This window comes from Pyrus communis, chromosome 8 (genome assembly GCF_041283825.1).
Source record: "Pyrus communis isolate YQ-2024b chromosome 8, ASM4128382v1, whole genome shotgun sequence".
Taxonomy (NCBI): domain Eukaryota; kingdom Viridiplantae; phylum Streptophyta; class Magnoliopsida; order Rosales; family Rosaceae; genus Pyrus; species Pyrus communis.
The window spans coordinates 1,550,597-1,575,134 of NC_142572.1; the positions used below are offsets into that span (position 1 = coordinate 1,550,597).

The 24,538-nt window shown below is 37.0% G+C and overlaps 1 protein-coding gene and 1 long non-coding RNA gene across 14 annotated transcripts; both read left to right on the forward strand.

Annotated features, from left to right (window-relative positions):
• Positions 1-125: 125 nt before the first annotated feature.
• On the forward strand, positions 126-4,349 carry LOC148694577 (uncharacterized). The gene is made up of 2 exons (XR_015965735.1): positions 126-376; positions 3,895-4,349. It is a non-coding gene; the product is annotated as an uncharacterized LOC148694577 (long non-coding RNA).
• Positions 4,350-10,578: 6,229 nt separating this feature from the next.
• LOC137718415 (UPF0481 protein At3g47200) lies at positions 10,579-14,251 on the forward strand. Of its 13 annotated transcripts, none has more exons than XM_088698090.1 (5): positions 10,590-10,734; positions 10,960-11,104; positions 11,996-12,057; positions 12,492-12,606; positions 12,746-14,251. In XM_088698090.1, exon 5 carries the CDS (start codon positions 12,797-12,799, stop codon positions 14,141-14,143), a length of 1,347 nt encoding a protein of 448 aa, XP_088554216.1. In that variant the 5' UTR covers positions 10,590-10,734; positions 10,960-11,104; positions 11,996-12,057; positions 12,492-12,606; positions 12,746-12,796; the 3' UTR covers positions 14,144-14,251. The 13 variants fall into 13 exon arrangements, with proteins under 13 accessions (XP_068314064.1, XP_068314062.1, XP_088554218.1 ...); XM_088698095.1 differs by having other exon boundaries at positions 12,492-12,574; XM_088698091.1 differs by having other exon boundaries at positions 12,495-12,606.
• Positions 14,252-24,538: the final 10,287 nt, after the last annotated feature.

Sequence of the window (24,538 nt, forward strand, 5' to 3'; positions counted from 1 at the left end):
TTTAGTTGAATGGAAGATGAAAGCTGGTATTGGCATGGGAGCCACAACTGAAAATTCAACTGAACAATGAGTCGATCAACATTTGGATATGAAATTTACGATTAGGATAGTATTGGTAGGTAAGGATAGTTAAAGAAAAAAATTAAAAGCAAAGTCGTAACTCGTGTCTCTCATGAATCCAGGACTCGTAATCGCAAGGTCTCCCTAGTCAATGAGTACTATAATAATGTCAATACTTGAGCAAAGCAGTAGAGGAAACTCAAAAGCCCAAACAACCTTTGCCGAGAATGATTATGGTAGTTCAGCACATTCCAAGCGAGCTCGAGGTTCCGTGATCTGCTGCCTGGTTTGCGTTTCTGAGGACCCAATCGAACTTGTAAGTCTATGACAATGAAACTCAAGAACTTTCTGTAGCTTAATCATTATGATAAGTTGCTAAATGTTGATTATTTTTCAGTCTTAGTTTCAAATGAAACGTGTTGCTGCAAATTAGTTAGAACAGATCCTTGTTTAGCTTAGTCCCTGAGTTTACAAGCAAGTGTTGCTGATTGTTTGATCGTTTTCATTTTTTGTTTTCAATTTCTTAAAAACTGAAAATTTGTTTTGTGAAAACTAAAAAATAAAAACAAAATGTTTTTCAAACGGCCACTAAATAAAATGAACTCATATGTGGACACCATATCTATGATCTATTCCACTTGATATTCAACCATGTACGATCTGCTGTTGTGGCTTTTAATTATATATGATTGAAATAAATTAATGTTTTAATTATATTAATCTCAAAAGAAATCATAATATAAAAAATTATTTAATTAGATTAAAATTGAAATATTCGAACAAATGTATGTAAAATATCCTAAACTAACTACTCATGGGGTGATTACTGGGATGGCGGCTAAAGGTCGCTCGGAGGATCGGGGAGGCGAATGCTAGAGGCTACCATTGCCTGCACCATCTCTCACGTGCACTACAAAAGTCATCCTCCCATTGGCGCTCAGCTGCTTCCCAAGCTTCAGCTCGTTGGTGCATCGACTCTAACTCCATCTCCAACTAATGCAGTCTAGAAGTTGTAATGCTTATAGGTTGAGAGGTAGATGAAGAAGATCCCCCGAGGTCCTGAACCTGACCCTCTCCTAGGTCGCAGATCTCTCGACCTTTTCGCTGCCCAACCCCATCCATCAACAACTATAAAGACACATCTGGATCAGGTGTTAGCCGTTCCTTATGTAAAAAATAAAAAAATAAAAAAAAACCTAACTAACAAACAAACCAATTAAGATTATCAATCAAAATTTTAAAAATTTTAAGTGTTGAAATTTGAAATTAAAATTTTTGAACGGAATACTTACATAATTGTCGTCAACCACTTGGTTGCCATAATTGTCCAGCGTATCCCCCCATGAGTCATTTCAGGAAAAGCGAACTCTTTGCACGCTGTTCCTTGACTCGAAAAGTAAAGGGATGTGCACCAAAGTTATGGATGTATTGCTTCACTTTTGGGTTACCCTTATTTGCCATCGATTTCAGCAGAAAAAGGCACAAGTCTAGTAGTATTTATGCAGCTTGTACTTCCACTCCTTGAACTGATCAATCGACACTTGGGTTATGTACACGGACATACCAAGCTCTTCTATGTTGATCTCAAAGTTGACCTGAAATAGATAAAAAAAAAATGTTAGTTTAAAAATACACAATAAAAAATTAATAAAAAACTATTTTTTTTTTTTATAAAAGCACACTTACTGAGATCTCTGTCATCATCGCCTTTTTCACCTCTAAGGTGAGCTTCTTCTATGTAGGGGCTTTCATTAGGCACTTGGTGCGGACAATGGCTCTCATTTCATGAGTCAACAGGCTATTGACTTCGGCATTCGCTCGCAAATGTTCGTTTATGACCTTGGCTTGCATTATACAAGTGATCTAGTTCAAGGACAAGCCTTTACAAGTCCCCCACACTTTCACCTTCTTCAAACCACCTCGGAGTTCTTCATCCCCTGCCGGGGGCATGGCCTCTAAATCTACATCGGCCTTCGCAACGTAAAAAGCCGAGGTTGGGGTTGGCACAACACCAGGGCGTTTTCGGCTGTGAATACGCTTGGTAGATTGGGCCTTCCGAACTGATGAAACTGATGATGTGGTTGACTCGGCGGTAACCACCTAGTTACCGCTGGTCCCTTCCAGTGGAATATCCATCATCTCTACCGCTTGGGTACCAGAGGCAGAGCAGCTGCCACTGGCAATCCACCACGATGACATCTGTGGGAAAAAATCACAAGGTGTTGATTGTTTTGTAGGTACAAATTGGTCAAGACAAAAGGTGGCGAATTTTTGCTACCACACATCTCTTTCAATTGTTAATGTCGCAAAATTGTCCAAATGGCTTGCCAACCAAGGAAACGGTGTAGATATCAAACATGACATCTAGAAAATAATATTTTCTGCTACAACTAACAAAATTAATTAATTAATTACACAATTAAACAAAAAAACTTAAATTTATTGGGAGAGGGAGAGTGAGATGTGTGATGAGTTAGGTGTGAGATGGGCATGAGTGAGAAAAAGAGCAAAAATATAGAGCAGAGAAGAGAGTTGGGAAAGAAGAAAGGAGAAGGAAAAGGAAATGAAGAAGGTCGCATGACTTGTTTTAATGAATTGGGTTTATTTCGTTGGCACAGTCGCCAATATCATCAAGCAAAGGGGTGTCAATAGGGTTTAGGATAGGTCATCGTGGATCTTTGCTTGATGACCCATGTATTAGCCCGACCAATATTTTGACGAACAAAGTTACTTCTGCCAACATACTTGTTTTTCTGTTGGGCAAAAGGTGGCCTAATACGCACCAATTTTTTCCTTTGTTGCAAAAACATTGCCTATTGAAACTTTTCGTCACCCAAAGTCTCTGAAAAAAACCAAAACCTTGATCACTTTTTGCCCACCCCAAATTTTTTTACTTCGTCGAATAAAGTTACTTTCCCAACGAAATTTGGTGCGTCGGGCAAATAGTAATTTTTGGTAGTGATAGTTTGCATAGAAGAATTGTAGCCTTCTTTTCCTTTTTTTTTTATTTTTTATGTTTAAGTTAAAATATTAATTTGACCTTTTCTATTTATTAATTTGACCTTTTCTATTTATTTATAAAAAAAAAAAGTTTAAGTAATTAGCAACGAGGGTAAATTTGTCCTTGAAGGGTTTATGTGAAAATGAATTAAAATCTTAGGAGGTGTTAATGTAAGTTTATAAATCTGAGCGGGTTTTGTGAAAACATAGAAATCCTCAAAGTGTGTTTGTGTAATTACCCCTTTAGGTTTACTGGTCTCTGTGGGTTTTTACGTAAAATGGTAAAATGGATGATCGAGTCGAAATGCAAAAAGTAAACAAACTAGTCATTTGACAACTCATCTGTTTGGTTTTTTAACTATTGCTTTGGTCATCAAAATTGTTCCTGACATCCCTTTCCGTTAGTGTGTAGATTTTACACTTGTGTGTGATCCACAAAACTAATCGTACGATACCACGTGGAATAAAGAAAAAAAATTCTTAAAAATAGTTACCTTAAAGATTTAAATAAAAGGGGTCGGTGGGGAACGGGAAAATCTGGGGTGGGTCGACGGCAGGACAGCCGGAGACGAGGGAGAGTGAGAGAGAGGGTCGGGGAAATGTGATTGAATACCAATTGAGCATGGGTAACTTCAGCACAGGTGTTCATGTGCAGCATTGTCCGCAAGGTGGGATATGGTCAAGGTTTTAAGTGGTCTCCTTAATGCATGGGGTATTGGTTGGGGAAAGGGGTGGGGCTTGAATCTGAGTAAGGAATTGTGGCTGGTGGTTTACATAACGGAAGAATGTCATGTTAATCTCCTTAATTCTACAGTTAACTTGATTTGTTTTCAGCGTTTCAGGACCACGAACAAATTAATTAGATTGGAATCATAAGTAATCGCTATGGACATAGACATTTTACTTGAAGCGTCGAAGAACACCTCGACGCCAAAGCTTCCCAGGTGCATCTTCAGAGTTCCTGAAGTTCTCCGCAGACATAACGTACTGGCATACATACCTGACATTGTTTCAATCAGACCCTATCATCCACGAGACAATGTACAATTTCAAGCTATGGAAAATCTGAAATACGAGTATTTGCGCGACCTCCTCTTACACATGGATAGGTCACACGACAGGGATATGAAGACTTTTATGCGCATCCGTTTGAAACTCTGATGAAAATGGAGTTTCTCCACATGATGATACTTGATGGTTGCTTCCTAGTACAAATATTTAGGAAGTATTGGAAGAAAGCATGGGTGTATGTATGGTACATTGGCTGTCATAGTTGTCCCTTTACTTTTCCATGTTTTCTGCTTTACTTTTCCATGTTTTTCTGCTTTGCTTTTCCTTTCTTTCTGCTTTGCTTTTCCTTGTTTTCTTCCTTGTTTTCTGCTTCTGTTTCTTTTCCTTTGTTCCGCTCATTTATATGAGCTTTCCTTGTACTTGGTTTCACACAATACAAAATATAGACATTCAAAATTCAATATGGTATCAGAGCAGTGACCCTAACCGGCCTGTCTCTGTGGTGTTCTCTTGAGAGATTTGTGAGCTTCTTGTCCTTCAATCATGGTTGAAGAAAGCTTAGTAAATTTGGAAGGAGACGGCTTTCATGCTACTCCACCATCACCACACTCAGATATTGATATCAACCCAAATCAACGTCTTAGTTCTGTCTTGCTAAATGAGTTTAACTATCTTTCATGGGAGAGAGCAGTTTCTCTTGCTCTGGGAGGACGATCAAAGCTTGGTTATGTTAATGGTGTTATTCCAATGCCTGAGACTACCTCACCGGAGTATGATGATTGGCTATGCAAAGACCAGTTGGTCATGTCGTGGCTACTCAATTCCATGTATCGTAAGATTGAAGAAATTTTTAGCTATGCTGAATCTTCCATGACTCTTTGGAAAAATCTCAAGGAAATGTATGGAAATCAGAACAATGTGGCTAGAGTGTTTCAGTTAAAGAAGGACATTGCTGGTTTGCAACAGGAAGGGAAGCCATTTGTGCAACATCTTGGAAAGCTGACCACTATGTGGAACGAGCTGAATGTGTATCGACCACACATCATCGACGCTGCTGTGCTAACTAAAAGAGCCGAGGAAGACAAAATATTCCAACTCCTAGCAAGCCTGAGCCCTGAATTCGAAGATCTTCGAAGCCATATCCTCATGAATCCTGACCTGCATTCTTTTTCAAGTGTGTGTGCCACAATTCAAAGAGAAGAGGTTCGAAGGAAAGTCATGACCTTGGACATGAAGGCAAATATACCAGAAGCTAGGGCTTACTTCTCTAACCAAAAACTTGGTGAGGAGAGAGGCTACAAAGGAAAGAAAACTGGCTTAAAATGTAGCCATTGTGATGCTGGTGGGCACTCAAGAGACCAATGCTGGATTCTTCATCCAGAGTTAAAACCAAAGTTTCCTAGGGATAACAAAGGTGTCTCGAAAGGCTCGTACAACCCTTCTTACAAGGCAAATCATGTTGCCACAACTTCTTCTGATGGAGCACTGAAGTTCACCATTAATCCAGCTGCACTGATCAACGAGTTTGCTATGTTTCTTCACAAGAAACAAGGGCTTGGAGATAGTGAAGGACCACTAAATCATTGTGACAATAATCAAACTGCACTACTAGGACAGTTTGCTGGCTTCCTGGCTGGAAATGAAGGCGTGGTACAAATGGACATCCCATGTATCTTACACTCCTTCTCAACTGCTCTCAACATTGGTAATGTGCATGATTATTGGATTATAGATTCTGGAGCCACTGATCATATGACTAATAAGTCTACAAACTTGCATAAATTTGAAAAAAATTCTATTCCATCTCAAGTGTCAGTTGCCAATGGAAAAAATGCTATGGTTGTAGGAAAAGGAAAAATACATTTGATCTCAAGTGATGTCAAGTCTGAGGCTCTTTATGTTCCCTCGTTCCCTTTTCAACTTTTATCTGTTAGCAAGATCACAAACTCATTAAATTGTCTTGCCATTTTCTCTCCCAAAAATGTGATCTTTCAGGATGTAGTCACCAAGAAGACGATTGGTGAAGGATTTTTCTTAAATGGTCTCTACTATCTTTCCAAGCATATTCAAGTTCCCAAGGTTTTTCAAGTCACTTCAAGCTTAGCTCAAGAACAACAACTTTGGCACCAACGTCTAGCACATCCTTCTGAAAAAGTTCTATCCACCTTGTTCCCAAATATGTGCAAAGTTACAAGTCCTTGTGATGTTTGTCATTTTTCTAAGTTTACTAGATTACCATTTACTTCCTCTTTGTCTAGGGCTAGTAACCCTTTTGAAATCGTGCATTCCGATGTTTGGGGACCAACTATAGAGTCTTTTGATGGATACAAATATTTTGTAACTTTTGTGGATGATTTCACAAGGATTACTTGGTTGTATCTTTTGAAATTTAAAAGTGAAGTGATGGAAGTTTTTCAAGATTTTCATAGACTTGTGGCCACCCAATTTGCTTCAAAAATTCATATTTTACGATCAGATAACGGCACAGAATATATGTCTCATAACATGTCACACTACTTGAGCACGCATGGTATATTACACCAAACAAGCTGTGTTGGAACACCTCAACAAAATGGGGTGGCCGAGAAGAAGAATAGAGATCTACTTGAGAAGACTAGAGCTCTTATGTTTCACATGAATGTGCCTAAGAAGTTTTGGTCTCAAGGAGTCTTTACTGCGGCATATCTCATCAATAGATTGCCTAGTAAAGTGTTGAATTTTAAATCACCTTATGAGGTCTTGAAAAATAGAAAGATCAACTTTTCCCATTTGAGAGTCTTTGGGTGTACATGCTTTGTTCACATTCAAACTCAAAATCGTGACAAGCTAGACCCAAGGGCTGCCAAATGTGTCTTTCTAGGTTATTCATCTACCCAAAAAGGTTACAAGTGCTATAATTCAACAACTAGAAAAATGGTTGTTTCAAGGGATGTTAAATTTGAAGAACATGTTCCTTACTTCTCACAATCACTGGATTACTCTAGACAGGGGGAGCATTTGATGGACTTATTTCCTTTTCCATATCCAAACGGAGAAGATGCAACATGCACTCCTAGTGATCATGTGCCGGATGATGTTAACCTTCACTCGGTGGAACATCTTGAAGATGAAAACCCTTCCTCATCGGAGATTCACACTGCACCCTCCAGTGATCCTTCCAATCATGATGTTGTTCAAATACCTGTAGTTCAATCTCCTACAGTTCGTCGCAATCCTGCACGAGAGAGGAAACTTCCATCCAAGTTGCATGATTATGTGACCTACACTGCCAGGTATCCCGTGACTGATGTTATTGATTATAGCAAAGTCTCATCTTCTTTTGCTACATTCCTAAGTGCCATTAATGAAGCTCAAGAACCTCAAAGTTTTCAAGAAGCCAATCTTCACAGTGAGTGGAGAAATGCTATGGCAGAGGATCTTCAAGCCCTCCATGAAAATAACACATGGACTATAGTGAAGCTTCCAAAAGGAAAGAAGGCAGTGGGGAGTCGTTGGGTGTACAAAACTAAGTTTCATTCAGATGGCACAATCGAAAGGAATAAGGCTCGCTTGGTTGCTCGAGGTTTTACACAAACCTATGGCGTCGATTATAAAGAGACATTTGCTCCGGTGGCAAAAATGAACACTGTTAGAGTATTGTTGTCGGTTGCAATTAACAATGCATGGCCTCTCTTTCAAATGGATGTTAAAAATGCTTTCCTGCATGGTGAACTTGAAGAAGAGGTTTACATGAAGCTACCCCCAGGTCATCCTCAATCAAACAATCCAGAAATGGTGTGCAAACTCCATAAATCATTTATGGTCTCAAGCAAAGTCCACGTGCATGGTATGCCAAGCTCAGTCATGTTCTGGAAAGGGTTGGTTTTTGTCGAAGTATTGTGGATTCTTCCCTATTTGTTCGTTCCAGCTTAGTGGGTAAACTAGTTGTGCTCATTTATGTTGATGATCTAATTGTGACTGGTGATAATATGTCAGAGATTAATGCTCTTAAACAGTATCTCAACAACAAGTTTGCTATCAAGGATCTTGGCACTCTCAAATACTTTCTGGGCATCGAGATGGCACACTCTCACAAGGGTTTCTTCCTCAACCAACGCAAGTATGTCATGGATCTTCTTCACGAACCAAAAATGACAGATTGCAAGCCTGCTCGTACCCCCTTGGATAGCAACTTGAAGCTAAAAACTCACGGTGATCCAGTTCCCAATTTAAGTTACTATCAAAGAATGGTTGGCAAACCCATTTATCTGACTATCACACGTCCTGATATATCATATGTTGTCAACATTGTTAGCCAGTTTATGCACTTTCCAAACATGGATCATTTGAAGATTGTTCATCGTGTGCTACGTTATCTTAAGGGTTCCATTGGTAGAGGAATTCTTATGCGCAACAATAGTCACACTCAGATCTCAGGCTATACCGATGCTGACTGGGCAGGCAATTCTCTCGATCGCAAGTCTACCACTGGGTTTTGTACGTTTGTGGGAGGCAACCTAGTTAACTGGAAAAGCAAGAAACAAAGTGTTGTTGCACGCTCTAGTGCAGAGGCAGAGTATCGTGCTATGGCGTCCACTGCTTGTGAACTTATTTGGCTCAAAAGCCTTCTGTTGACTTTAGGTTTTCCTCATCAACAACCCATGTCCCTACACTGTGATAATCAGGCCGCGATGCACATTGCATCGAATCCTGTATTCCATGAGCGAACTAAACATATTGAAGTTGATTGTCACTACGTCAGAAATCAAGTTCAGTCCAAGGTGATCGACACTCACTACACGCGCAGTCATGATCAACTTGCGGATATTTTCACAAAAGGATTACCCTCTGCTGATTTTCAACGTCTTTTGTTCAAGCTTGGATCAATTAATCCCTTTGATCCAGCTTGAGGGGGAGTATTGGAAGAAAGCATGGGTGTATGTATGGTACATTGGCTGTCATAGTTGTTGTTTTACTTTTCCATGTTTTCTGCTTTACTTTTCCATGTTTTTCTGCTTTGCTTTTTCTTTCTTTCTGCTTTGCTTTTCCTTGTTTTCTTCCTTGTTTTCTGCTTCTGTTTCTTTTCCTTTCTTCCGCTCATTTATATGAGCTTTCCTTGTACTTGGTTTCACACAATACAAAATATAGACATTCAAAATTCAATAGGAAGTTTGTGAATGAGGAACAGAGGGACATTAATGACCCATTATTCAACATGGATTGCATGTTCCAGTACATATGCCATGACCTTTTGCTCTTAGAAAATCAGATTCCTTGGTTTGTCCTCCAGTACATATATGAGCTCACCGTGAAGTATTACCAGAACCCTGAGCCCTGCCTCTCGGTACTCATCCTCACCGAGCTCAGCTCACAACCACAACTGTCCCATAACTGCCGGTGGTATCGGGATCATCTACGAGGAAATAACTACAAAGAGGATGAAAGTGTGCTCCACATTCTCGATCTCGTAAGAACTTCCATAGTTTTCTCATTCACTGAACGCTATGAGAAACCTTTCCACGATGCAAATATACAATTGATAGCTTCAGCAAGGATTGTCCCCTTGATGTCTCCCCTTTTCTTTCTTAGCCGAAAGTAGCCAAGTTGGCCACCATCCAACATGGTTTCTACTTAGTCAACATGTTTGACTTTTTCTAATCTAATAACTCTAATAAATTTGACTTTTTCTATTTATTTATAAAATTTTTTTTTTTTTAATTAATTAGCAATGAGGGTCCTTGAAGGGTTTTTGTGAAAATGAATTAAAATCTTTTTTTTGTTTGGGGGGGGGGGGGTAATTAATGTAAGTTTATAAATCTAAACGAGTTTTGCGAAAACATAGAAGTCTTCAAATATTTAAATAAAAAGAGTCGATGGGGAACGGGATAATCTGGGGTGGGTCGACGGCTGGACAGCCAGAGAGGAGGGAGAGTGAGAGAGGGTTGGAGAAATCTGATTGAATACCGGTTGAGCATTGGTAACTTCAGCACCGGTGTTCATGTGCAGCATTGTCCGCGAGGTGCGATATGGTCAAGGTTTTAAGTTGTCTTCTTAATACATGGGGTGGGCGTGGGGGTGGGGGTGGGGCTTGAATCTGTGTAAGGAATTGTGGCTGGTGGTTTACAGATCGGAATTTTGATGACAAAAACTATAATTAAAGGACCGAGTTTGAAATAAAAAGATCAAACTGATGAGTTGTCAAAAAATAGAAAATCTTTTGTGATTTAATAAAAAAAAAAACCCAAAAAAAGAAAGCATTTTACTTTTAAGTCCACATGATGCGTTGACCCAAAAAAAAGGCCATGCAGCTTTTGGTTGCAAACTGAACTCTGCGAGAAAATAAAAATAAATAAATTTTTTTTTTTTTAATATACTAAAGCCCAGTTTTGGGTTACTGTTCATCTATAATGTCTGGACGAAAATGCCTCCAAAATGATGCTCTCAATGTTACTTTTCAGTTTTCCCCACTTTTGCACAGTAAAATGGCGATTTTGCCCATCATCTCCACCTGTCGATCATCATTCCTGCTCGACTTCTCTGCTTTTTGTTTTTCTGATTTCCATCTCTCTTTCTCTCTCTCGCACTCCCTTTTTTCCTTCTCCAGCCTCTGCATATTTCTGGTCTCCGCACAGCAAACAGTTGCAGCAGCTGTGACTTCTATTTGTTTTTTCTCTCTTGAAAATGGTATGAACTCTGATCACTCTGTCTCGATCAAATCTCACAAAGTTTTCAGCTTTTTCCGATTTTAATTTCTGGGTTACTGTTCTTTGATAACTTCCTCATCTGGGCAATCTCCAATTTTCATTTGTATTTTCATCTGGGAGGAGTTCTTGAATGCTAATTAATCAATGTTAGTAGATTGTTAATTATTAACTTGATGTTTAAGCATGGACATTTGTGAATTTCCAGGTTTACAGTTTTGTAGATTTTGTTTTGCTGTCAGTTGTAGTGCTTTGTTGGGGCTTTCCCGGCTAAAAGAGTACTTTGTGTTTTGGTTGCTCAATTAATAAATCTGAGATTTGCTAGCACCTGTGATGCTGCTGTTATATTTTGGGTACGTTTTTTGTCCTCCTGCCTTTTTCCTGTTTGCAGATGAATTGATAATTGTTGGATTAAATGGATTTGTATTTTTTGGGAAGAAATGAGAAGAAGAAGAAGAAATTGAAAGGGTAAAGCTTCATACTTTAGTATGAAGAAAGAGAAAATTACTTGGTAAAGATTTGAGCTTTAGCTACTGCATGCAGATTCAGCTTTCCTTTGCATTTGAATGAGTTGGAAACTGAGTGGAAAATGTTGAGAGAGAGAGAGAGAGAGAGAGAGAGAGAGAGAGAGAGAGAGAGAGAGTTGTGTTGGGATTTTGGTGGTAAGCTAGCTGCCTTAAGCTCGCACAGGAAAACCCAGCAGCGTGTAGATAAGTAGACTGAGTTGGCCTTTTGAATAAGTTTGAAATGAGTTGGAAACTGAGTAGAAAAATGTTAGAGAGAGAAACAGAGAATGTGATTTGATAATTGGTAATATGATCAATCCTTGGGGACATATATATTATATCAAATTAGATTAGAATTTTTTGATTAAATTAGATTAAAATTTGATCATATAAAATAAAATAATTTATACATATTGGAAACAGGCATTAAAAAGTTTAAGTCTCACGTTACATGGATTAGAATGACTCTTCTAGATGCTTAAATGCTTTTTGCTGAAGAGTGTTTTGTGTTTCTACTGCCAATAACCAAATGTTGCAACGTATACCTTAATATATATTCTATGCTGGTAAACAAAGAGGTATTTCGTTAGAAATATTAGTTGCTGTTTTCGAGTTGCTCCATTTCTTTCAAAGTTTATTTCCTTAAAGGAATTAAGGTGTATGAAACAGTAAGTTATTATGGTTCTGATGCTTCTAAAATTTATGATTACAGGCTTCATTTGGCTGTTTGTTTTGCAGGTTTCTTTTTTGCACAATAAAGGACATATGCAACACCTTCCACGATTTTAGAACACTTGAAGGTGAGACCTAAGAAATAAAATAGCGGTTTGAAAAGTTGTGATGGCATGCTAATTTCCTTTTTTGTGAACTGATTTTAAAGCACATTTACCTATTTATTTTTCCATATGTTGTTTACATTTGATTTATGATAGATTACGCACATACTTAACATGTTTGCATAAATTTAATGCCTTAAGCTTACACCTTACCAAATACCTATGAAATCTGCAGTATTATCTAATTGAATTGGTTAGTTTTGATTTGCATTTTGTTAATTTATATATTTGTAATAGTTGACTGTGTTGAAATTTTAGTGTATCACTTTCTGTCAACAGTCTGCTTCTTTTTCATATTATAATTTCTGTGTTTAAATAGCATGAACATACTAAAAACCTGTTAATTACAAACTATCCATTACAAGTTTGTACTGCCTGTTTTCTTCTTTTACGTTCAGTAGTTTTAAGACCCGCAACAACGCGCGGGCACTATTGCTAGTAAAGAAATAAAACCAAGTCGAGTTCAACTTCCCGGTTCAAGGTACAACTGCTCTCAAGCTCAAGGCGCAAACTGTATCTCTCTAATCCTTCTTCGCTTTGTATTCAATTTTCAGATACATTAGTTGGAAGTATTTTCAGTTTTATATCATTATGTTCGGAAGAATGTCATGTTAATCTCCTTAATTCTACAGTTAACTTGATTTGTTTACAGCGTTTCAGGACCACGAACAAATTAATTGGATTGGAATCATAAGTAATCGCTATGGACGTAGACATTTTACTTGAAGTGTCGAAGAACACCTCGACGCCAAAGCTTCCCAGGTGCATCTTCAGAGTTCCTGAAGTTCTCCGCAGACATAACGTACTGGCATACGCACCTGACATTGTCTCAATCGGACCCTATCATCCACGAGGCAATCTACAATTTCAAGCTATGGAAAATCTGAAATACGAGTATTTGCGTGACCTCCTCTTACACATGGATAGGTCACACGACAGGGATATGAAGTTAGAAGCATCGATCAATAAACTCATCGATTACATTTTAGTTCACACGAAAGTACAAGCCATGGCTGAGTTTGAGAGAAAAGCTCGTGATTTTTATGCTCATCCGTTTGATCCTCTGATGAAAATGGAGTTTCTCCACATGATGATACTTGATGGTTGCTTCCTAGTACAAATATTTAGGAAGTTTGTGAATAAGGAACAGAGGGACATTAATGACCCATTATTCAACATGGATTGCATGTTCCAGTACATATGCCATGACCTTTTGCTCTTAGAAAATCAGATTCCTTGGCTTGTCCTCAAGTACATATATGAGCTCACCGTGAAGTATTACCAGAACCCTGAGCCCTGCCTCTCGGTACTTATCCTCACCGCGCTCAGCTCACAACCACAAATGTCCCATAACTGCCGGTGGTATTTGGATCATCTAAGAGGAAATAATTACAAAGAGGATGAAAGTGTGCTCCACATTCTCGATCTCATAAGAACTTCCATAGTTTTCTCATTCACTGAACGCTATCAAGATGAGAAACCTTTCCACGATGCAAAGATACAACTGATAGCTTCAGCAACTGCCCTTTCTGAGGCCGGCATTAGTTTCAATATGAGCTCCGATGAATGTAACAGCATAATGAACATAGAATGCGAGAATGGAGTTATTATGATTCCGCATCTAGAAATTGGAGAGTTAACTGAATCGATGTTCAGGAACCTGATCGCCTTGGAGCAGTGCTGTTATGGTCGTTCGCATAAAATCACATCTTATGCCGTTCTGATGGATAACCTCCTCGGTTCTAGCAACGATATTAAATTTCTCTGCGACAAGGGAATTATATGTAACTGGCTGAGCGCCGAAAATGGTTCTGAGTTCTTCAGCAAGCTTTACTGCGACACGGTGCTTACTTATTTCTACTATGATGGACTCTGTACTCGAGTGAAGAAACACCAAACTGCATCGAGGAGGTGGCGAGAAATATTCAAGCGTAACTATTGGTCAGATCCATGGAAAGCCACCTCCTGGACTGTAGCAAGTATCCTTCTGATTCTCACCGTACTGCAGACTGCATACACCATTAGGCAATACTATTCTCCTCCGGCATGAAGTTTTTTATTAGTTAAATCTGTGGCTTGTAAGCATGTAATTCATTTTAATTTTACAATTTTTTTTTTTTTTTTTTTTTTTTTTGGTATGACAATATATTTTAATTTTTGTTTTCGGGTATAACAATATCAACTCGTATTTTTTTTAGTATAAAAATGTGTTGTAAAGCTAAGATTGTTTTTTAAGAAACAAATAACACAATAATTTGTCATCCACTTGACTACATCTGTCCCTGGAATCTTAAGAAGTATTATAATCTCGTTCCAAAGAGCAATTGGGCAAAACCTATATTGGCTAGAAATTCATAACATGCAAAATTGATTTTCTTTTTCAACATATGCATTTCTATTTCTGTTTTTGCAACTGCAGTCAAATCCAACCATCAGATTTGGCCTAAAAAATAATCTGTGACATCCCACATCGTCCAGGGGATTGATCCTTATATGTATATTCTCATCTCTACCTAGCACGAGGCCTTTTGGGAGCTCACTGGCTTCGGGTTCCGTAGGAACTCCGAAGTTAAGCGAGAAAGGGGCTAGAGCAATCCCATGATGGGTGACCCACTGGGAAGTTGCTCGTGAGTTCCTAAAAACAAAACCGTGAGGGAATGAAAACCCAAAGCGGACAATATCGTGCTACGGTGGTGGAGCGGGCCCGAGAAGTAATCCGCCCCGGGCCGGGATGTGACATAATCAGTTAATTGTACTTTAAGAAAAGAAAAAAAGATTCGCGCTTAAATAAAATAGTCCGAACCATGCCAATCAATTCATTTGGTATGCCAAATTTTGATACACGAAAAGTTTGATATGGTAATTGGTATGAGATTTTTGGTACAGTAAACGTATCAAAACCACCAAAACGATCTCTCATTTTATTGATTTTTGGTAAAGATGATTTTCAAATGAAAATTAAGTTTGAACGGTTTTGATTAAAAATGTATACGGTGAAAATATGTTATTCGCAATGGTGAGTTTTGTGCATTTCCCTAATAGGGAATGCAAGTATTATTCATAAATAGGTTTTGGTCTTGGTATTAAGTATACGAAAATGGGTCATTAGATAATCAGAGAGTTGATAACTATCGCAGCGAGAAACAATTATATGGCAACCAAAAATTGGAAAATTTTCTCTCAGAGTTGCTGAAATCTCAAGGCCGGCCGTGTTTCGAATTCGATCGTTTTATTTTCTAATTAATAATTTGACATCCCCTTGACTACATCTGTCCCTAGAATCTTAAGCAGTATTATAACCTCATTCCACAGAGCACTTGGGCAAAACCTATATTGGCTAGAAATTCATAATATGCAAAAATGATTTTCTTTTTCAACATATGCATTTCTATTTCTGTTTTTGCAACTACAGTTAAATCTATAACAACCCGTCCCTAATTTTACGATTTTATCAATTTTAAAAGAGTGAATTAATTGACCAAAATGTCATAGAAGCGAGATTGTTGACTTTCTTTGACCATCATTTTAAGACGTGTATGAGCTATTATTCTATCATATTCTCGAAGTACTCGACGGTACGAACGTATAGGCACAAGCAGAATAGAAATCGGAGCTACGATGGAGGTTTTACAGAACTACGAATCTAGAAAATACTTTTGTAAAAATTACTATTTTATATTTTATATATTTCTCATAAATATTATATTATTATATTGTTATTTTAGTATTTTTCGGTAGGATATTTTTATTATTTTAATTTTTTTTTAAGCCGGGGGACCCATACCTTAACCAAACTCTCATCTCCTTTCTTGCCACGTGTCACTCATCCCAAAAAAAATACTTGGATCTCTCTCTTCTCCCGACTTCCCTTTCTCCCTTCACTCTCTCGGACTCCCTTAGCTCTCTGTCCATCTCTACAAACACCGACACCGCACCACCCTCGCCTTCCCTAACTCCGGTGAGCTGCACTACTCGATGACCCAGGCCGGCACCACCTTTGACGTTTTCTCCCCCAAGTCGAACCAGCACCACTTAATCTTCCGTTCTTGACGAAGGTAAGGTTCAAAAACCCTCAAGAACTTCATAGATCTTGTTTTGGAGTACAATTAGGCCAAATTTGAGAATTTTTAGTGATGTTTGAATGCATAACCAACTCGGGGAAACTAATTCCCAATTTTCTAGCGAGAGCCGCGATTCTTGCATGCGATTTTCAAGCCTCTCCGACCACCTATTTTACTTGGGCCAAAACCCAAATTCGGATCTGAACCCAGGATCTGGCCCTGCCCATTTCCAAAAAGAATTCAGAATATTCTTGGAATATCTCGAATATTCCTAATGTTAACTTTTTTGAAATTTTCTCGGAAAACCTCCTAGGCTAATTTCGACATCTCGAGTCCAATTTTGACATCCATTTAGTGAAATTTCGAAGTTTTAACATAGTTCACCGGTTCGGCATCTTGGTTGACTTTTTGGTTGACCGTTGACTTTTTACGAAATTTGCCTGGTATCCTTCTTAGCATATTTCGACGCTCTAATTCTAAATCCGGCTCTGTTTTCCCAAATTTAATCATTTCAGTTGAGTTTTACTAATGAGACCTAATATTATGCTTCGGTGCGATTACTATCGGAGACTCTAGCTTTTCTTGTCCGAATGGCTGCAACCTCACAAATATCTATGAGTGAGTCTTTTCCTTTATATATATATATATATATTCGAGTAGTTTCCGTATATACATCTAATAACGAATTTTCTATGTGATGGCATAATTAAATTAACGTTTATAAGAAATGTCGTAATGATGAGAATTAGGAAATCATTATAATCTTACGGGATGCACAGGTAAGTGTATCATAAAGGGATGCCTTAATTATATTTACAACCAAGAATAGTGTTATATTGACTAGAATTATTGAATTACTGTGACATGATCATATTTTACGTTATTTGCTCATTGTATATTACACTAGTGTTGGTACTCGCCCGGGCCAGGGCCAGGCTTAACGTGTATGTTCACACCGCACGCTCACTTTGGATCCATTGTAAGCGCCAGTCCTGTCCTAGATTGCTATAGGCAATTCAGACTCGTATATGATGCGCATAACGCGAGTCTTTATTTTAGGCCCACTCACCCTTATTTTTCGCCTCTCCAGATTTTAGTAGCAGAGCTTTTGTGCCGACAAGGATTCTTGGCAAAATTTGGTATGGAAGAGTACCTTCGATGGTATAATTCTCATTCTACTTTTACTGTACTTTACTTATACTTTGACATCACGTGTGAAATGAGTTCATTCCCGCTCACATACGCACTCTTCCATTTAGGCACTTTTAGGTTTAAATTTACTCACATTTTCCACATCACTACACTTTATGGCTTCATCACCCTCTTAATGTTGGCCAGCACAGCTCGATTCGAAGTCCAATTGGACATTCCGGGTTGGGATGTGTCAAAATCCAACTATCAGATTTGGCCTAAAAAGTAATCAATTAATTGGACTTTAAGAAAAGAAAAAAAAGATTCGCACTAAAATAAAATAGTCTGAACCATGCCAATCAATTCATTTGGTATGCCAAATTTTAATATACAAAAAGTTTGATATGGCAATTGATATGAGATTTTTGGTACAGTAAACGTATCAAAACCACAAAAAAGATCTCTCATTTTATTAATTTTTTTGTAAGGATGATTTTCAAATGAAGATTATGTTTGAACGGTTTTGATTAAAGAATGTATATGGTGAACATACCATATTCGCAAGGGTGAGTTTTGTGGATTTCCCTCATGGGGGATGCAAGTATTATTCATAAATAGATTTTGATCTTGGTATTAAATGAAAATGGGTCATTAGATAATCAGAGAGTTGATAACTAACATAGGAGAAACGGAATAGCTAGGACCGATCATCGTCAAATCCTAGATCACAAGCTGAAGTCCACCAGCAATCCGAAGAATCCACATGAAGACAGAGAAAACTCTAAAGTTGAATTGACAATCACATGAATAGTGTTGAAATTCAGCCCTAAAAGTTGTTTGTCTTAGCAAACACTAGCTACAAAAGGAAAATAAAATAGGAACAATTAAAATTATAAAGACTTCCTAAAATATAAAAAATACGGAAGAAATGTTTCTAGCAGAATGGTCCCAAGACCAATAATCCCGAAACTTAGGTGCAAGTTTTTGGTGAACAAGTCTTCTGAGACTAGAAACCTAGAGATTTGTCAAAACTGACTCTTCTTTCTTTTTGGCTTGTCAAGCTACCTGAAAAGTTGAGAACATTAACTTTCGAGATATGACAACAACAAATAATTTTCTAACCCTAAAATTTTCAATTCTCCAATCACTTTTCTTCATTGAATGTCGCTTTCCTGTTTTAATTTTATTACATCTTGTTAGGGCCCAAAAATTTACTAAGAAGCCACTTATATTTGGAAGCACAGTCATTATATATTTGTCACATAGCTTGAATTCATGCGTAGAGTGCAAAACAAGGAGTACACAAATTCATAATCATGCCACAACAATAGAAATGAAAATTCGAACATTCGGAAAATCACGTTAAGCCCATGCATCACGCATATTCATTATGCCAAGTCAAATCGAAACAAGCTTATAATATTAATATATTAACGTTTTAACCAGATTCAAAACCCAATTTGCCTAGATTCATGCATTGACAGAGCCCAACCTTAAGTCCCGCACCTTGTTTTAATGTGCATGAAGAAACTTACCATTTTAAGCTCGTGCAGGAACCCAAGGAAGAAAATGGAGTAGAAGCGTAGCTAAAGATGGAGCTTTGTTATGGGATTTGGTGCAGGAAAGGAGAGATTTGGCGCATGAAAGGAGGGATTCTGGGCAGAGCTTTCAACCTAGCCTTCACAAGGCTGCCAACTTGCTCCAATTCTAACCCAAAGAAGTAAGGTGTAGTTGCGACAATGGAAAAGAGAAAGGAAAATGAAGACTTTAAAAACAAGAAGATGGGAGAACAAAAGGATTCTCCAGATGAGATTTTGAGGAATTCATGCGCCTATAAGAGTAAGTCCACCCCTAATAAATGAGCTGGGCAATATCCCATTTCCCCCCTAGCCCCCCAAAAATCCACTCTACCTTGTCCAATTAGCTGGCCCAAAGTGAAGGCCAGCTTTGAGCCCAGCACAAAATGGACTTAGCAAGAGACCACCTTACATGACGTCAGACTAACGTCAGCCATGTGAATTTCACTTTTTTTTTCGCGGTTGGCCGTGGGCACGTGTTCATCAGAATCTTATCGTTGACCACGTGTCCACTTTTGGTTTGTTGGATTTCAACCTTTTGGAAATCCAAACGGTCCAGATCAATTAATTTAATAAAAAATTATAAAAATTGTTTAAAAATACAAAAAAAAAAAAAACGAATTTTTATTTTATACACACACACACACATAACCATCTTCCACAAGAATTGTACTTTCGGATAATGATATGTGGTATGACAAGATTGATAATGACACGTGGTGTGACAAGATTGATTAAAAATCCTATCCGAAATTAAAAATAATTTATGAAAAAAAAATTAATAATATTTTAATACGAATTTGATTAGGATATTCAGTTTAGGGGTGGAGATGCACTTGGACAATTATTATTCATTTGGGTGGATTGAATAGACTCTTGCCCAACTTAGTTTTTAAGGGTGGACTTGCTCTAAATTCAAGCCATCATCATGCTCGGAAGGCAGAACGCACCAAGCAAAGCAAGCAATCTATGGGTACTGGAAAACCCTAATTCATGAGCCTTAGCTTTTCCTTCATTCTACGCCGCCCTTGTCCTTCAAAATTACCAACACATTAGAAAACCTAATTAGCCACTCCAAAACTAGCAACCATCAATGATATCTCTCTCACGCTAAACTAGTGGACTTTTAACTCCCACACCACGCATCATTCAGGAAAGTTACAATTTGTTGTTCAATCATTATACATATTTAGATCACATTCTTTTAGGTATATATTATTTGGACTTATTGCTTAAGCCTATAACATTTGATAATATTACTTTAAACAATAATCTTTGCCCTTACATTAATCCAAATTAGTTTAACATATGAAATGTCTGTAAAATATCATCTCATAATTAACTTTAGAGCATCTTTCAAACATAAATATAATATTACAAAACCAAAAAGGAAAAAAGAAAAAAAGATCACGATGTTCCACTACCGCCATCTATCCTTCACCCTCCACCTCCTTCTTCCCGTGCCCACCTCCCATCTCCCTCTTCCTTGTCCGCGAAAATCCCAATAACCTTGCCCCCATCTCCTTGACCGGCCACTCATATTTTTTGTTTCTTAATATAAAATTTTAGAATTAATTCAATTAATATGGAATAATTTTTTTTGTTTTCTTTACACGTGGTGCTGACATGGCATGCGCATAAGCAAAGCATTGGGCCCCCACATGCCACATTAGTATTTTTAACAAAAAAAGGTTCTTTTTTTTTTTTTTTAGGAATCTTTGACGTGGAAAATTTTATTGATAAATGAAAAAGGAATTTACACCTAATCAGGAGAACATAAACTCTACCCTTGATAATACCCAAAAAAAAAAAAAGGAGAAAAAGAACATGAATAAGAAGGGGGTCATAAACCTAAACTCTATAGAAATGAACAAAAAAAAAAAAAATTGAACGAAAAAAATTAACAGACTAAACGGCATAGGATAGTGTGGGACACAAAACATGCTTTAGAGTCTTAGACCATCGGCAACTGACTCAACTCTTGGTCACATTCAACCATCAAGAAGGGCAAATCGGGACAATTTTCAAAGGGCAAAGTGAGATTTAAAAACACTTTCAAGAGGTAACTGAGTAATTAAGCCTTTTTATAATAAATAAGAAAACTAATGAAAATGACTTGAAAACTTTGAGTTTTAACGATAAGGACAAAATCAAGGGTAAAATGAATAGTACCAGAATTGATTTTTTAGTGTAAAAATGTGGTTTTTCATTAAAGTGAACAGTAACACGAATTTTTCGTTAAAACTCCCTAAATAAATTAGGTTTGTGGATCCTCTTTATTGGTCTTGTAGTGTCTCATGTTTCCTTGTTATTGCAATTATGTAGAATTAAAAAGTATATATATATATATATATATATATTATATGTGTTTTTAACTTTTTAGGTTTACATACTTACACTTTTTTCTTTTTGAACAAACAATAGTATTTACACTAAAGGGGAGTGGGATACGCTAAGCCTCACAATGGGCTAGCAATAATTTGCCTAGTGGTATTCCTCTTCACTTGTAAGTAAGAGGTTTTAGGTCCGATTCTCGCCAAAGGCGAATTTCAATCACATTATTGCTAGCTCATTGTGAGGCTAAGCTCACTGACTCCTCTTTAATTAAGATAATATCGTTTGTTAAAAAAAAAAAAAATTCTTCATTTCTTCATTTTTTTAATTTTCCATATTTTATGCTTTTTCAATTTTAATATTAAAATCCACATAAGCATGCATGTCATTTAATGAATATATAAAAACCGTTGGATGTTATAAAATTTAAAGACTATAAAGAAGTGTAAAAATATGTGTCCCTTGAGAGAAAAATTTGTGTAGGGCTTGGTTTGTTACTGAAATTTGCCTAGTGATGCTACAACGTAATCAAAACTCGCCATGTGGTAAGTTTTAAATATAATATTTATCATTCTTCTATTTAAAATTTTTCATAATCATCTTTTCTGTAAATTAATATACACCATAAGATTGATCTAATATTTTTTACTCCCCTCCTTTTAATTTTCCCTCCCTCCCTGCCGTTGCAGTCTTCTTCCCCACACGTTTTTCTCGTTTCTTCATAAGAATATGGAAAAAGCCAATCTTCTCCAACTATCATGAAATAAAAACAAAAAAAAAAATCCAATTTCAAAATCATAGTTAAAATCATCTCAATCCTCAATCGAATCTTGATTGAGAAAATTCACCCATGATCTAAATTCTGGGCTACTCTACTGCTCATCAAGGTAGAAGAAGAAAAAGCAAAACAAAAATTACAGATTATTTAATATATATTTTTGTGATATTCAATTTTGTTGTTAGTCGAATGGAATTCATATTTATTGATAAAGTATTAGAATTGCATAGGCCTTTTAATAAAAGTGATCGCTATTTTTTTTTTTTTTTCAAAAAAAAGCACCCACTACTGTTAGATTTGGCTTTAATAAAATTATATGGTTGAGATTAAATTATAGACCACAGAATGTCAACCACAAAATTTCATTAAAGCTAAATATGAGATCCCACATCGACCAACGGAGAGAGGGGTGATGTGCCTTATATGTACATGCTCCCCTATAGCACGAGGCATTTTGGGAACTCAATGGTTTCGAGTTCCATCGGAACTCCGAAATTAAGCAAGTTCGGGGAATTTGCAATCCTAGGATGGGTGACCCACTGGAAAGTTCTCGTGTGAGTTCTCAGAAACAAAACCGTTAGGGAATGGTAAGCCCAAAACGGATAATATCGTGTTACGGCGGAGCCGAGACTGGGATGTGACATAATGGTTTCAGAGTTACTCTGCCTTTTGGTATGAATGTGCCGATGAGGATGCCGGGTTCCCCTTAAGTGGGAAGGATTATGAGATCCCACATCGACCAACGGAGAGTAGGTGATGTGCCTTATATGTACATGCTCTCCTCCCTATAGCACGAGATCTTTTGGGAACTCACTGACTTCGGGTTTCATCAGAACTCTGAAGTTAAGCGAGTTTGAGCGAGAGCAATCCTAGGATAGGTGATCCACTGAGAAGTTCTCGTGTGATTTATCATAAACAAAACTATGAGGGAAATGTAAGCCTAAAGCGGACAATATCGTGCTACGGCGAAGCCGAAACTAGGATATGACACCAAATCTAACGGTCAAGAGGGTGTCCTTATTTTTTTCTGAAAAACGGGGATCCCTCTTATTAAAGGTTCCTAGAATTGTAAATGTTATTGTTTACATTTGTATTCGTTTAAAGAAAGGCATGCACAACCGTTCATATTTGCTGCATTTTGCTGAACACTAGTGGTGCATTTATGTAACCATAATGAAAATAGGAGGAATTAAATTGAGGGGAAATTGAATTGAGGATGAGTTGGAATGGGAAGAAGTTAGAATCAGATTTCTGTTGAAGTTGGTTACTTAAATGTTCTGGAATCGGAATAAAAATGACACTAATTCCATGAAACTATTTACTAATTCAACAGAATCGGAATATAAACAATTATGATTACTAAAATGCCCTTGTCCCAAATCAAATATTTTATATATTTTTATAGTAAAATTTGATATAATATATAATAGTAAGAAAAAGTTAAATTGTTTTTTTTATTTCATAGATACACTTAAATGCTTTTGTTTTCATTTTATTTATTTATTTATAAATTTAAGTATTTACTTTAATATTTAAATTTTCTCACTCAAATTGTAGTTTCTTCTCTTCGACATATGCATGGAGTTATGCATAATGTGAATGAGGGCATAATAGGAAGAAAAAATGCATTCCTAATTCCCTCACCCTCTTGGAATTCAAATATCTCATCTATACAGGAATTCTACTCCTCCAATTTCAGGAATTGCATTCCTTGTTTTGGATGGGGTCCAATACACTATTGATTCCCCAGTATTTAGTAAACACTGGAGTAATCTGTAATCGGAATTTAATTCTTTTTTTTTATTCCCATTACCCTTACATAAATGTGCTCTAGAAGAACTTTTTCATAGGATTTAAGTTCTATATTTTATATTTTGATTTCATTTTAGTAATTTTCTTCTATAATGTACCACGGGAATGATTTTGAGGACCATGCAGAGCTCTAATTAAACTTTTTATCTCCTGTGGGAATCGGCTTAACAGTGGGATATGGTTCCTCATGATGCATATGAATTAGTAGCAGATAATTTCTAATTAAAAAATTATTATTTTTGCCATGTGGTGTGCCACGTCAGCACTTAACGAATCAATGGATGAAAAATGTAATGGATGTATTATTTTGAAATAAAATAATACTTAAGGTCTGAAATTGAAATGTTTTGATAATATTGTAAAGAATTGAAATATACCCTAAACATGAGGTATGAAAGTGTAATTTATCCTAAAAAAAAAAAAAAAAAAATCTCTCTCTCCCTCTCTTTCATCCCTACCTACACACACAAAGTGTGTGTGAAACGTGGGATGGAAGAGAGGAAGAGAGGTTTTTTTTTTTTTTTTTTTAAGTCGAGTAATATTAGATTAGAAGTCTCAATACGTAGGTCCTGTTATTTATAACAAATTCGGATCGTATCGGAATAAAATTCGATCCACCGACCTATTCTACTAAATGAATTTTTTTTAGTTTGGTAATTTTCTAAACATGGGCTGTTTTGGAGTTTGGAAAAATATAACCGTGGGACACAAAAAAAGAGACATGACCCATTGACCCATCCAAACCGGGCCTA

Bases quoted from the DNA above. Each gene is read 5' to 3' on its own strand.
- LOC137718415 (XM_068457963.2), top strand. From the start codon at position 12,797: ATGGACGTAGACATTTTACTTGAAGTGTCGAAGAACACCTCGACGCCA.